This window comes from Myxine glutinosa, chromosome 13 (assembly GCF_964187855.1).
Source record: "Myxine glutinosa chromosome 13, kmMyxGlut1.1, whole genome shotgun sequence".
In the NCBI taxonomy this organism is placed as follows: Eukaryota; Metazoa; Chordata; class Myxini; order Myxiniformes; family Myxinidae; genus Myxine; species Myxine glutinosa.
The window spans coordinates 35,999,598-36,015,453 of NC_136273.1; the positions used below are offsets into that span (position 1 = coordinate 35,999,598).

General features: G+C 41.7%; 1 protein-coding gene across 1 annotated transcript in view; it reads right to left on the reverse strand.

Annotated features, from left to right (window-relative positions):
- LOC137438340 (adhesion G protein-coupled receptor F5-like) overlaps positions 1-15,023 on the reverse strand; it is a 152,720-nt gene extending 137,697 nt beyond the window's left edge. The window contains exons 1-2 of the mRNA XM_078767001.1: positions 14,974-15,023; positions 14,744-14,830 (exon numbers count right to left, since the gene is read on the reverse strand). Coding sequence (XP_078623127.1) covers positions 14,744-14,807 — 64 coding nt within the window. The 5' untranslated portion in view covers positions 14,808-14,830; positions 14,974-15,023. The remainder of the gene's footprint in view (positions 1-14,743; positions 14,831-14,973) is intronic.
- Between the last annotated feature and the right edge of the window lie 833 nt (positions 15,024-15,856).

Genomic DNA, 15,856 nt, shown 5'->3' on the forward strand with positions numbered 1-15,856 from the left:
GCCACGTTTCAATTTTTCCATGGAACGGTTTCGGAGATATAGAGGTGCAACGTTTTTCAATTTTTTTTCCAAGATAGTGCCTGTACCATACAACATATGACGTCATAATTATCATTAAAAATTCTACAGGAGAAGGCGCTCCTATGGTAAAAAGTTCGTGTCCATCAGACTAACAGTTGCAGGGAATTTTTTTTTTCATACTGATCAGATCAAGCGTTGCACTTGTCGAATTATGATGTCATAATGAAGACACTGATGACATTATCATTAACATATCCTATTCCACATGGGGAGTACTCGACAATGAACAACGTTTCAATTTTTTCCCATTGAGCGGTTTCGGAGATAGAGGTTTAACGTTTTTCCAAGATGGCGTCCATACCACCATACCTATTTTTTTTGTGTTTCATGTTAGCTCTTACACAAACCTTGGTTTTGTATACAAAGTATAATAAAAAAATAAAAAAGAGTTAAAGGCCGGCATTCGACCATCTTTGATTAGATTACAAAACAAAAATTTCTGCATATGTATACCCTCATGTATTGTCTTTGTGCCAAGTTTGAACAAAATCGGTCCATGCATGTCGATAAATGATTGGGGACACGTTAAAGCAACAAAATGGCCGCCAGTCGGCCATCTTGGATCTGATCTCGAAAAAAAGATGACATGCTTATGTAAGCCACCATTTCTTATCTGTGTGCCAGGTTTGAACAAGATCGGTAAATGCATTTTCGAGAAATGGTTGAGGATGTGTTCAATATCATGTTTTTTACAACAAAGATGGCTGCCAGTCGACCATCTTGGATCTGATCTCAAAAGAAAATGACTTGCATATGCAAGCCATCATTCATTATCAGTGGTCCAAGTTTGGACAATATTGGTAAATGCAAGTCTTAGAAATGGTTGAGGACGTGTTCAACAACGGGTTTTTTTGTACAACTAAAATTGCTGCCAGTCAGCCATCATCACAAAACAAAATTAGAACGGGCACTCGGTAGAGCGCATACCTTCGCCGCAGCTACTGTTCTGTACTTGGCATGGGAGTGTAGGGAACAGAACAGTGAACAGTTTGGTGCTGATTTCATGCAAATCGGATAAGAATTGACCGAGTTATGACAAATAAAAATACGATTTTGACCTTTTCGTGACCTTGACCTTTGACCCGATTGCTCCCAAAATCTAATCAAATGTGTCCCGTATAATAACCAATCATCCCACCAAATTTCATGCAATTCGGTTGAATACTTTTTGAGTTATGCGAATAACATACACACACACACACACACACACACACACACACACACACACACACACACACACACACAGACATACAAATAAATACACAGCGATCAAAACATAACCTTCCGCTTTTGCGAAGGTAATGATGTTTATACAGTCACGTGGATAAGTAAGTACACCCCATGTAAAGTTTTGACTTTTTCAACATATTTCAACATACAGCTATTTGATCTTCATTTCAACAATATTGATAGATAAAGGTGATATAATATAACAAATATCATGAAACATTTACATTTTGTAGTCCATTGTATAATTTAAATAAACATAAATGCAAATTTCGCATGTGGAAAAAGTAAGTACACCCCTACATTTATCACTACTTCAAATACCTAAAATTAGAATCAGGTGCACCAGCTCAGGTGCAAATGATTAGAACATCGTTAGAGAGGATCGTGGAGGAACCTGTCTTATTTATACCTCAGACATTTAGTTTGGTTTGCTCTTTGTTGTTGAAGTGTGCGGCGTCACCATGCCTAGATCAAAAGAGCTCTCTGAGGCCTTCAGAAAGAAGGTTATAGATGCCTACGAGTCTGGGAAGGGATTTAAAAAGATCTCCAATCAATTTTAAATCAATCATTCGACTGTCCGGAAGATCATCTACAAGTGGAGAAGATTCCAAACAACTGCCAACTTGTTTAGGCCAGGCCGCCCCAGCAAGTTCAGCCCGAGAGCAGACTGTAAGATGCTGAAAGAAGTATCTAAGAACCCCAGAATGTCATCACGGGACCTACAGGTAGCTCTTGCCACTGTTGATGTCAAAGTGCACGAGTCTACCATTAGAAAGAGGCTGCACAAATTTGATCTTCATGGGAGGTGTGCCAGGAGGAAACCTTTGCTGTCCAGAAAGAACATCAGGGAAAGACTAAAGTTTGCCGATGAACACCTAGGCAAAGACCAGCACTTCTGGAACAATGTGCTCTGGACAGATGAGTCAAAGGTAGAGCTATTTGGCCACAGTACCAGAAGACATGTTTGGCGAAAACCAAAGACAGCATTTGACCACAAGAACCTGACCCCAACTGTAAAGCATGGTGGTGGAAATATTATGGTTTAGGGCAGCTTTGCTGCATCAGGGCCTGGGCAGCTCACCATCATAGAATCCACTATGAATTCTTCATTGTACCAGAGGGTGCTTGAGGATAATGTGAGGCCATCTGTCGCAAAGTTGAAGCTCAACCGAAGGTGGACCTTGCAACATGACAATTACCCTAAACATACCAGTAAATCCACCAAGGAATGGCTGAAAAGAAAGAAATGGAGGGTTCTGGAATGGCTAAGTCAAAGCCTGCATCTAAATCCCATCAAGATGTTGTGGGGGGATTTGAAACGAGCTGTGCATGCAAGAAACCCGTCAAACATCGCACAGCTGAAGAATTCTGCATGGAGGAGTGGGCAAAAATTTCTCCCAGTCGATGTCAGAGACTGGTAGACAGTTATAAGAAACGCCTACTTGAGGTTGTTTCTGCCAAAGGGGGCAATACCACCTATCAGAGCCAAGGGTGTACTTACTTTTTCCACTTTCGAAATTTGCATTTATGTTTATTTAAATTATACAATGGACTACAAAATGTAAATGTTTCATGATATTTGTTATATTATATCACCTTTATCTTTCAGTATTGTTGAAATGAAGATCAAATAGCTGTATGTTGAAATATGTTGAAAAAGTCAAAACTTTACATGGGGTGTACTTACTTTTTCACGTGACTGTATGTATACCATCATATATTATCAATCGTTCTGACAAGTATGAACAAAATCGGTCCATACCTGTCCAATGTATGGTTGCGGACACTCGCACACATGGACGGACGGACAGACGGACGAGAGCCAATCCATTTTTTCTTTTTAGAAAGTTTTTTTTTTTTTTGGGGGGAAACACTAATGGCAGAGTTTAAGGGGGGGGACCTGGGACAAACAGTGGGTGTGGGGAGGAATGGGGGTGCAGGAAAGATGCATTGAGTGGACAAGATGGATACAGAAGAAATAAAGGAAAATCTGGAAATCTGGAAGGAGGAGGGCTTGTGGTGGGGTTGAGAGGCGGAAGTGTTAACGAGGGGCGGAAGTGTTAACGAGGGTCTAAAAGATCATGGTTTTGGTTTGGGGATGATCCGAGCATCAAGCTTAGTAAGGCATAAGGTATGAGGCAGGAGAGCGATCCCAGAGGGGAGAGCAAAAGTCCATCAACCTGGGGATTAAGGCCTTGGAGGTGCATAGGAGTTCAAGCATACCAAGAAATGCATTTGTATGGTGGAGGATGCCCAGTTAGCGACTGGCTTTGGAGGCCAACTTTGAAATGTGGTTTGCCCAAGAAAGATAGAATTAGCATGAAGGTGATAATTTTCGTTCGTATGCAGCACAAGACTGAGGAGCTGCATCATTGGCTGAGGGCAAGGCTGTACCGCCAATGCAATGCCCTCTGCTGATTATGGCAAGAATTTGTTCATGGTGCTGGTGATTGCTGTCCTGCTCTTCCTGGAGGACACCATGGGATCTTTAACGTTCACGAATAAATGCTGGCAAACAGGATGCTCATTTTCACATCCACCTGAAGGGTGGCACGCGTATTGATGAATCTACCTTGCCTTGGAACCCAGGCGAGACTGCTTAGAGGCGAGTATGTGGATCTCTCGGCCATCCTGTCAGCGGTAAGGTTACAAGAGAAATAGTGTACGGTTTGGAGTTAAGCAATGTTCACGTTTCATGGTTTCTTAATTTATTACCTCCTCCACCAAAGGTGGATGGAGGTTATCTTTTGACCTTGTCTGTCTGTCTGTCTGTTACTTACAAAATTGAAGATTTTTTTCAAGTATATTGTTTGATGTTGTGCGTTATTCTGTCTGTCTGTCTGTTTGTCTATCTGTCAATCGCCTACAGGTCGCAATTTTAAACCGATATTCACGTAACTTCACCAAATGGTAAAGTTTGTCATAAGGAAGAAGCCTATTGATTTTGAGGTCAAATATCATCTTGAGGTCAAAGTCATCTGATTGACGAGAAAATTAAACAGCCATTCCATATTGAGTTACTAAATTGTGAAACCAACTATTTTGAGGTGAAAAGATCAAAGGTCAACTCAAGGTCAAACTTCTAAAATCAATTTTCATCTTGAAAATAGTCAATTTTAATCCAATTTACCTGAGTTTTGATGAAGATAGTCAATTTTTATCGAAAATAGATGGACAATTTGATGAATCCATGGCAACTTTTTTCGGGGGGGGGGGGGGGGTGGTTGATTTTGCAAGCATTGTGCTCTGCATGATGTCTTTATTGTTACTTGGTATAAAAAACATTTTTGGGCCAAGTATGGTGATCACTCCGGTTTATGGTGTGTGTGTGTGTGTGTGTGTGTGTGTGTGTGTGTGTGTGTGTGTGTGTGTGTGTGTGTGTGTGTGTGTGTGTGTGTGTGTGTGTGTGTGTGTGTGTGTGTTTGTCTGTCCGCTCGCTTATACTTGCCTACAGGTCACAATTTTAAACCAATATTCACGAAACTTCACCAAATGGTAGAGTTGGTGGTCCGACAGAATCCTATTTATTTTTGAGCTCAAAAGGTCAAAATATGCCAAAGATCAACCATTTTCTCAAATTTCTAAAATCCTCAATTTTTACCCAATTGCCTTGAAATTTGAATCGGATTTACATATCAGCTAACTGAATTCAGCCACCAATTATTTTTGAGATCAACATAGGCCAAAAGGTCAACATAGGCCAAAAAAATGTCAACAAACTTTTCAAATTTCTAAAATCCTCAGTTTTCATCCAATTGACTTGAAATTCGAAGAGGATTTTCATATCAGCTCATTGAATTCAACCACCAACTATTTTTGAGATCAACATAGGCCAAAAGGTCAACGTAGGCCAAAGGTCAATAACCTTTTCAGATTTCTAAAATCCTCAATTTTCATCTGATTTACTTGAAATTTGAATAGGATTTTCATGTCATCTTACTGAAATCATCCACCAACTACTTATGTGGCCAACATAGGCCAAATTTCTAAAATTGTCAATTTTCATCCAATTAACTTAAAATTTGAAGGTGATTTGCATATCAGGTCACTGAATTCAACCACCAATTATTTGTGACTTCAAAAGGATGTTTTTATGAGTGCCATTCCACTTTGTTATCTTTTGCCAAGTGTCGCTCTGAGTGATTTTTCATTTGTTTGGTCTGTCAATCGCCTAGAGGTAAAAACTTTAAACCAATCTTCACGAAACTACACCAACTCATTGAGTTGGTCATAAGGAAGAAGTCTATTGATTTTGAGGTCTAAAGTCATCTTAGAGGTCGAATCTCTAAAATCGTCATTTTTATCTGATTGACTTGAAAGTTGAACAGTACTTGCATATTGAGTCAATGAATTGGGAAACCAACTATTGAGGCCAAAAGACCAATGGTCAACTCAAGGTTATACTTCTAAAATCGTCAATTTTCATCGGATTGACTTGGAAATCAAATATCACTTGCATGGTGCCTCACTGAATTGGGAACCAAATATTTTTCAAGGTCAAAATGTCAAAGGTTAACTCGAGGTCAAATTTCAAAGACATAAATTTTCGAATGAAAAATCGTCAATTTTCATCCTATTAAGTTCAAAATTAAACAGCAATTGCATAGTTCAGCACTGAACTGAGAAACCAACTATTTTGAGGTCAAAGGTCATCTCAAGGTCAAACTTCTCAAATCATAAATTTTCATCTGAAAAATAATCACTTGTCATCCGATTGATCTGAGCTACGATTAAGATGTCAATTTTAATCTTGATGGCATGGAGAATTTGAGGTCTTCATGGCAACTTTTCTTTTTGGTGCGGGGTGGATTTTGCAAGTTGTGATCTGCATAATGTTTTTCTTATTTGTTTGACTGTCATTCGTCTACAGGTCACAATTTTAAACAATCTTCATGAAACAAGGAAGTTGGTTACAAGGAAGAAGCCTATTGATGTTGAGGTCAAATGTCAAAGGTCATCTTTAGGGTCAAACTTCTAATATAAATTTTCATCATCATCATCAAGGTCAAACTTCTGCATGACGTCATTGCCAGGCACCAAAGGAGGTCAAAAGGTCAACTGAGGAGTACTCAGTTTTCACTCCGTTTGTTTGTTTGTTGTGCACTGTGCCTTTCCTATTCCATCTCCAGCTAGGCGCTGCATGATGTCATCGATAGGGGCTCAGTTTGTTTGTTTTCTTGTTTTGTTTCTTCGGGAAATATCCCAGCCATCCTTTGATCTCGGAAGCTGGAATTTGGACACAATAGTACTTTGGCAAAAATGCTATTTTCTATTTTTTGATTAATGACGCATAGTAAAAAATCTCGATGTACTTAAGTAGGGATACTGTAGCTTAAGATTGTTTATGTGTCTTCACACGGGGGGTGAAGCAGGGCTAATTAGCTAAAGGGATTAATACTAATTTTCCCCAGTACGTGATTTTCTCTCTGTAATCTTCCCTTACGTTTTTCACCACCCTTGAATTACATTTACCATGGCCGGCCATAAAAGCCACTGTTAAATGACAACCACGCTGGCAAGAAGCCATTAAGAGCTGATCGGACGAAGTTCCACCTCTAAAGGACCTAATAGGAAACAGGCCACGCCCCTGAGGGACATGATTAGCCCAGAGGATGTGGGCGGGGCAAACTCGGAGGGACCTTCGGTGATTGGCTCTCAAGAGGGAGAAGAAGAGGGTGTCTCTCTCTCTCTCTCTCTCTCTCTCTCTCTCTCTCACAGGTTTTTGCTCAGGGAAGAAGGGCGCCATCTTGCCATTCGTGCGCTGGTTGTGTTGGACTCTCCAAGGAGCTCTGGACTGCGTTGGCAGTGTTTCGGCGACTGCTGGGCTTGTGGTGGGCTCAAGGCCATGCTGTTTGCCACAAGGACGAGGAGGGGGAATCCAAAAGGAAGCCGTCTTGGCTGCTTGCTTCACACCTGGGTGTTTTTGATGCATGGCGCAGCTGCTATTTTGGTGCTCTCTGATGTGGGATGCATTGGGACCGGAACATCACCATCACCTCTACAAAATTACTCGTTTGCACGAGCTAAGTGTTGACACGAAAAAGGAACATTTTATTTTAATTTTACTTTCCCCTGTGTGATCGTATTCACGACCTCAAAGTCACGTGAAAGTGAAAGTGTGAGGATCCTCAAAGTAGCAATTTCAATTAATTTATATCAACATTTATTACCCCGACCACCAAATGTGGATGGAGGCTATGTTTTCACCCCTGTCTGTCTGTGTGTTTGTTTGTTTGTCTGTCCGTTTCTGAACAAGATATCTCACAAAGTTGTGGACGGATTCGGACGATATTTGGCAGAGATGTAGCATTTGTGACAAAGACGAAGTGATTAGATTTTGGTGAAGATCAGGATTCGGATCCGGCTTCTAGAATTTTAAAAGTGATTCTTCACCATTGGGAGATAGGGCCAAAAATGATACATAGCAGGATATCTAAAAATGTTGTGGACGGATTTGGACGAAACTTGGTGGACCGGTTGGGTGTCTGACAAGGACAAATAGATTCGATTTTGGTGAAGATCTGAATTCGGATATGAGATTTAAAAAAAAAAAGATTCTTCACCATTGGGAGATGGGGCTAAAACCATTTTTGGTATACAGAATCGAGGCTCCTGGAAGAGCTAACACATTGATCATGAAAACATGCAGACACATAAAACATGCAATGAAGTGAGTGGGAGACAATAGGGGGAGAGCGAGGGAAGATCACAAGCACAACAACAGGAGAGAACAGGGACATCGGTAGATGTGTGGAAGGGGGAGGAGGGAGGAGTACACTGTTCACCCCTCCTCACCCAAATGAATGCCCTCATGCCCAACATACAGAGCAGGTGACCCGCAAATGAACACTACTAGGAAATTCACGACTAGGAATTTCAGGAAAGAAGTTGGGGATTTAAAGAGGCAGATTTGGGGAGTTTTAACGGGGGTAGAAAAGATGAAGGTTTTGGATGGGGGGAGGATGAGAGATGGTGGTTAACAGCTGTTTTAAAGACCTGGAGGGATGAGAGGGATTGTAGAGGGTGTGGGAGTTTGTTCCAGAGGCGGGAGAAAAGCGGAATGAAAGAGCGAAGGTGAGCAGAGAGTCTTGATTTTGGCAGTTTCACCAGAAGAGGTTTGCTGGCAGATATTGTGCGTCCTGCAGGAATACTTGTGGGGGGGGGGGGGGGCAGGGCACAGACAGAGATGGGGGAGCTAGGCCAGAGAGGAGTCGGTAGAAGACAGAAAGACCACCAAGTATTTCTGCAGCGTTGAAAGAGACTGCAGTGAGAGAGAGAGAAAGGCCTTCAGAATCAGCTTCATCGTGGGAGATTCCAATGATTCTGAATGCTTTGGTTTCCACTGCAGGAAGCCGAGCGAGGTGTGAGGCAGGAGCACCAGCCCAGAGGGGAGAGCAGTATTCCATTGAGCTATGGATGAAAGCTTTGTATGTGGTGAGGAGTTCAGAAGTGCCCAGAAAGGACTTTGCATGACGGAGGATGCCCAGTCAGCGACTGGCTTTGGAAGCCAACTTGGAAATGTTGTTTCCCCAGGAAAGATCATGGCAGATAGTGAGACCCAAAAGCTTGAGTGACAGAACTTCTTCAAGATGATTGTTCAGAAAGTAGATGGGAGGGTTTTCCAGATGGTCTTTTCGGAGAGACAAAGTGAGAGTTGGAGATTTGTCAGGATTGAAAGACATGTTCCACTTGTTTGACCAGTTTGTGATATATAGCATGATATTTCAAAAAGCTATGTATGGATTTGGACGAAACTTGTTGGACAGGTTGTGTGTGTGACAAGAAAGAATCGATTCAATTTTGGTGAAGATCCGAATCCGGATCCAGCTAGTGGAATGTTTTAAGTGATTCTTCACTATTGAGTGATATGGCCAAAAATGATATATAGCAGGATATCTCAAAAAGTTGTGGACTGATTTGGACGAAACTTGGTGGAGAGGTGTTTGTGAAAAGGACTAATCGTTTCGATTTTGGTGAAGATCTGAATATGGATTCGGCTACAAGAATGGGTGAAAAGTGATATGTAACATGGTATTTTAAAAAGTTATGGACAAGTTATGGATAAATTTGGTGGATGAGTTGGTTAGGTGGCAAGAACAAGCTGATTAGATTTTGGTTCAGGTCCGAATCCAGATCTGGCCTATCAGTGGGATACAAAACGTAAACTGTTCACCAGGCGGCGGTATGCTCTCCACTGAGTGCCGTTCTAGTTGTATTCCTTGGTTTATTCTCATTAAATTCATTATTGTTGCATTTTATTTGTCGTGTTCATTTATTCGTTGTGGTTTCGGTATAAACCCATGTGTTCCATTCAGGTAAACATCCCGAGCCTCCATCTCGCACGTGCTCATAACCACCATATTCGGGAGTTCGGCTTTTCGTCATCCGGCGGTCTTAATTGCTGGTGACAGGACAATAATTATTATCGATTTATCAAAGACTTATTTATTTTCTTTCTCATCAGGGCAATATCTCAGGCACCTTTTGAGCTGGGAAGCTGATATTTGGACATGCCAGTGAAAAAATGGGGGAAGCTTCCTTTTCTTCCTTTTCAAAGCTGTCCATGCTCTCCACGCTATCGAAGTTAAGTAATTGTTCACATTTGTATTTTTGTTGAAACTGTATTTATTTTATGGTGTGTGTACCTACAGTGTGTCCCGAGGAAGATTCTCGGTGTTAATCTTTCATACCTGTATAAAATCGTCGGTTATTTCGTGCCATGTTATTTGCGGCCTCAAACTTTGTTTCCTACCTTGAGGCTTTGTTTTTCTCTCAACGGTCGATTGTGGTCCATTTGCTTTCATTCTCTCAGTTTTTCCCAGTCTTTTAACCCCATCCTTCCTTGTTTAAAATCTTAACTAAAAAAAACCCGACAAAAAAAACCAAAAACATTTCCCACTTTGTTCTTATTCGTTTGTTTGTTCTTCAGACACGTGTTTCACCCCCATTTCCCCAGATTGTCTTCACTGTTTAATTCAAAAATATTTAAACATTCCCCTGAAGTGCTGTATTCTGTCGTATATTACAACACTTTTTTCTTCTTCTTCTTTAAAAGGTTGCTTTCGACTTGCTCACCAAATCTATTCATTAAAAAAAAAAATCCATCTCTTACAGTCCCTCCTTCCTACATTCCCTAAACTCACCTGCACACCACCCCTCCTTTTTTTTTTTTTGTATACGTGATTGAGGCTCGTGAAGGAGCTAACAAAGAGCTCCTCCACCGTCTTCAAACGTATCTCTGACTCGAAGGTCACAAGAAATTCATTTTGCAATAAATGTTTGTTTTCCCATTAATCGTACAACACTTTCTAAAATCCAAACTCACCCCTCCCCTCCTAATCTTCCCCATCACCCATCCCTTTCAAATCTCCCCCCTTGCCCCTTCCCTCCTAAACTCCCTGCTCACCCCTCCCCTCCTAGACTCCTCCTCGCTCCTCCCCTCCTAAACTCCCCCCTCACCCTTCCCCTCCTAATCTTCCCCATCACCCATCCCTTTCAAATCTCCCCCCTCGCCTCTTCCCTCCTAAACTCCCCCCTAACCCCTCCCGTCATAAACTCTCCCCTCGTCCCTCCCCTCCCAAACTCCCCCCTTGCCCCTCCCTTCCTAATCTCCCCTATCACTCATCCCTTTCAAATCTCCCCCCTCGCCCCTTCCCTCCTAATCTCCCCCCTCAACCCCTCCCCTCCTAAACTCCCCACTTTCCCCTCCCCTCCTAAACTCCCCCCTCGCCCCTCCCCTCCTAAACTCTCCCCTCACCCCTCCCCTCCCAAACTCTCCTCTCACCCCTCCCCTTCAAAATTCCCCACCCTTATTTTTTCTCCAATTCCCTCCTCTCACCCCTCCTCCTCAAAGCGTCCTCCCCGCTTCTTCCCCCTTCCAACTCTCACCCCCATCTCCCCCAACCTTTTTCCTCACTCTGCCCCCCCCCCTCAAATAACACCTCACTGTGCCTCACCCAATCACCATCAAACCTTTTGTCCACCCCATCCTTCCCTTTCTCCTAGCTATTCTGAAATCTCTGACACACTTTCAACAGCTCTCCCTACCTCTTCCTCCTCTTCCACATCTTACCCTACTCCTCCCCCCCCCCCCCCCCCCTGTTCTGTATCCGATGCTCCCCCTTCCTCTTCATTAACGGCATGGACCTCAAACATCCGGGGCCTTCGCTCAAACTTGACTGATCTCTCGATACAGGTTGCTTCTGTCAAACAAGACTTGATCTGCTTAACAGAAACTTTCCTCCTTCATGATGTCTCTGATTCCTTAATATCTCTCCCAGGTTACTCCCTCCTCCGGTATGATAGACCTGAGCCTCTTCCTGGAGGTGGGGTAGATATTTTTTTTAAATCAAAAACTCTCTTCCTCACTCTCCCTGCACTGCCCTCTCTCCACCTCACCCCCAGGAGTACCTCTGGCTACGGCTTCTCTTTCGCTGCCACCTTTTGTTCATATGTGTTGTACCATCCACCAAACAATGATGACTCCATCTACATCTCACTGTCTGATAATATGGACCAACTTCTATCCACTCATCCCAACTCTCTCTTCCTCATATGTGGCGACTTCAACTGTCATCATGCCAGCTGGTTGGGTGTGGGTACCTCTCTAGCAGGAAATATCTTGCTATATATCACAAACTGGTCAAAGAAGTGGAACATGTCTTTCAATCCTGACAAATCTCCAACTCTCACTTTGTCTCTCCGAAAAGACCATCTGGAAAACCCTCCCATCTACTTTCTGAACAATCATCTTGAAGAAGTTCTGTCACTCAAGCTTTTGGGTCTCACTATCTGCCATGATTTTTCCTGGGAAAACCACATTTCCAATCTGGCCTCCAAAGCCAGTCGCCGACTAGGCATCCTCCGTCGTGTGAAGTCCTTCCTTGGCACACCTGAGCTCCTCACCACATACAAGGCTTTCATCCGCAGCTCAATGGAATACTGCTCTCCCCTCTGGGCTGGTGCTCCTGCCTCACACCTGGCTCGGCTTCACGCTGTTGAAACCAAAGCTTTCGAATCATTGGTATCTCCCATGATGAAGCTGATTCTGTGGGCCTTTCTCTCTCACACCGTAGTAGGGGAGGTTGGTGGTCTTTCTGTCTTCTACCGACTCCTCTCTGGCCTTGCTCCCCCTGCTCTGTCCCCCAAATATTCCTACAGGATGCACAAGATCTGTCAGCAACCTTCTTCTGGTGAAAGTGCCAAAATCAAGACTGACTTGCTCACCTTCACTCCTTAATTCCTGTTTTCTCCCACCTCTGGAACAATCTCCCACACTCTCTTCAAACCCACTCTTCCCTCCAGGTCTTTAAAACAGCTGTTGACCATCATCTCTTATCTTCCCCCATGCAAAACCTTGATCTTTTCTACCCCCGTTAAAACACCTCCACCTCTTTCAATCTCCGACTTCTTTCCTGAAATTCCTAGTCGTGTTAAATTGTTTCATACCGTGTACCCCTTCCCTCCCCCCCCCCCCCCCTCCCCACCGGCCCTCTCCCTTCCACAGATCTACCGATGTCCCTGTTCTCTGCTGTTGTTGTGCTTGTACGCTTTTCTCTCTCTCCCCCTCTTGTCTCCCGGTCCCTTTATTACTCTGCGCTCGCGAAGTTTAAAGCGGGGTTAAGCATTCAGTTGTGTACGTGTGCCGTGTGCCGTCCGTTTCTGCATTTTAAAATTTCATTTTCTCGGCAACTGTTGGTCCGATTGACACTAAAGTTTACCGTAGAAGCGCCTCCGCCTCTAGAATTTTTTTTTCGTAATTATGACGCCATAGTTCACGTGGTACGGACGCCATATTGGAAAAACGTTACACCTTTATATCTCCTAAACCGCTCAATGGAAAATGTTTTGCTCAATGGGTCATTGTCAAGTGCTCATCATGGGGAATAAGATATGTTGATGGTGATATCATTGGTGCCTTAATTATGACGTCATAATTCGACCAGTACAACGCTTGATCTGATCAGTATGAATAAAACAAAAATTCCTCTGCAACTGTTAGACCGATGGACACTAAATTTTCAGAATATGTGCAGCTCCTGTAGAATTTTTTAAATGATAATTATAACGTCATAAGTCACGTGGTACAGAGGCCATCTTGGAAAAAATCGAAAAAAGTTGCACCTCTATATCTCTGAAACAGCTCCATGGAAAACAATGAAATATGGCTCATTGTCAATACTCCCCTTGGGGAATAAGATATGTTAATGATGATGTCATTGGTGCCCTTGTTATGACGTCATAATTTGACAAGTACAACACTTATCCGATCATTGTGAATTTTTTTCTCAGCAACTGTTGGTCTGATGGGCACGAAATTTTCACCACAGGAACGCATCCTCATGTAAAATATTTTAATGATAATTATGACGTCATAGGTCATGTGGTATGGGCGCCATCTTGGAAAAACCGAATAATGTTGCACCTCTATATCTCCAAAACCATTGCATGGAAAAAATTTAAACATGGCTCATTGTAAAGAACTCCATATGGGGAATAGGTGTTGTTAAAAATGACGTCATTGGTGCCATAATTATGACATCATAATTCGACAGGGACAACCCTTCGTCTGATCAGTTTGAAATGTATTGAGCGTGATCTATGCAACAATTATAGTAGAGAATATAAATTTATGATGTCATCGCTCACGTGGTCTGGTTAATATTGGATCAAAGAAAAAATTGTTCAAAAACAGAAGAGTTGGCTGGCAACAAGTTGACTGCACAGGGTAAGTATTCTATGAATACCATCTAGTTTATTGTATGTTTTATGGGTATGTGCCTGTTTTCATGTGTAATGTGTTAGCTCTTACACGAGCCTTGACTCCGTGTACAAAACAAAAAAAGCCAATTGATTAAGAATTTAATTATTTCATGATTTTTTAAATTCTTCTAGTTACTCAATTAATCAATCAATTTTTGTGCACCTCTCCCTTCTAATACCGTCTCCATGTGCTGCACGGTGGCATCGCCGGGCGCCGAAGACTCTCCGGCAATGCTGTGTGCTGGAGAATATGTCACTAATATATTTGGAACTGGGGCGGTGTACTTTGAATGTATCTGCATTTGTTTTCTTTCCTGTTTGGCCGGGCCATATCTCAGCCATCCTTTGAGCTGGAAAGCTAAAATTTCGGCACAATAGTGAGCATGTTCTTTGGCAAAAACAGGATTTTCATTTTTTGTTGAATTAATTGATTAGTTACTTAGTTATTATTGATTTATTGAGTACTTATTTATTTTCTTTCTTATCTGTGCAACATATCAGGCACGTTTTGATCAAGGAAGTAGATATTTGAGAATGCTCTCAACCGAATGTCGTTCTACTTTTTAAGTGAGAATAAAAAGGAAGGTTTAGTAAAACATTATCAAATGTTTCAAGCAATGTTGTACTTTATAATGATCACGATTGCGTCTTGAAACACTTTCGTACTCACCGGCTGATTGGGTGAGTTTTACTGTTGCAGTTGTTGTCAATATTGTAGAAGTTGGTGTTGTCATTGTTGTTGAGGAATGTTGAATAGCTGAGGAATAAAATTAATTTTCTGTGATGTTTTGGCATAATCTTAATTCCACGTTGTTATACATTTGCATTATTACGTCGCTTGGAGAGAGAGAGAGGTTCATATGCATTCACATTGATGTATCCATTGATTTTCATGCATACCTGTTGTGATATTTATTTTTACAGGTTCACTTGATCTCTTATTGAAGAGAGTTGTTATATCTGCAGAATAGATTGTTCCTGGAGAGAGGTTTGTGAAGTTGAAACTTGTTGTGTTGATTGTTTTCATCACAATCACAATGCCGTCTTGAGACAATGCCACTTTGTATTCGTAACTGTTGCTGTTTGTATCGTTTGGGCCTTCCCACGATAGTGTGAGATGAGTGGTGCTCTGCTGTGTGCTGGTTACGTTCACAGCAGGAGAAGGATCTGAAATAAAAATATGTAATAATTGTTGAGAAAGCCACATATAAGTTGCACATTCACAATTTTAAAATAAATTCTGAGTCTCTTTCGGGATATTCCTTGTGGTGATTTGCCTGATGAAAAACATATTTGAAACATTCAGATAATTTCAGGGGTTATTTTGCATGAGGGGAATTTTCATTATTTGTTGGAGTGACTTGTCGAGGTTATCTGAATAAAATAAAAGCTCTCTCAAACAAGCCAAAAATAACGAATCCTTGTTATATTTGTCAAAAGGGAACATAAAAAAATGACAAAAAAGAAATTGAAATTTTTCCTAAATTATTTGCAAAATCAGTCGATTTAACATGTATGAAATTTAAACATGCACACCATTTGGAGAAACATTTTCTGTCGTGCACTTGGCATGTGGATCTCAAAGATATTCTTGCATACCTGTGGTGAGACTTTTTTGTACAGGTTCACTTGTTCTCTCATTGAAGAGAGTTGTTATGTTTGCAGAATAAATTGTTCCTGGAGAGAGGTTTGTGAAGTTGAAATTTGTTGTGTTGATTGTTTTCATCACCATCACAATGCCGTCTTGAGACAATGCCACTTTGTATTCGTAACTGTTGTTGTT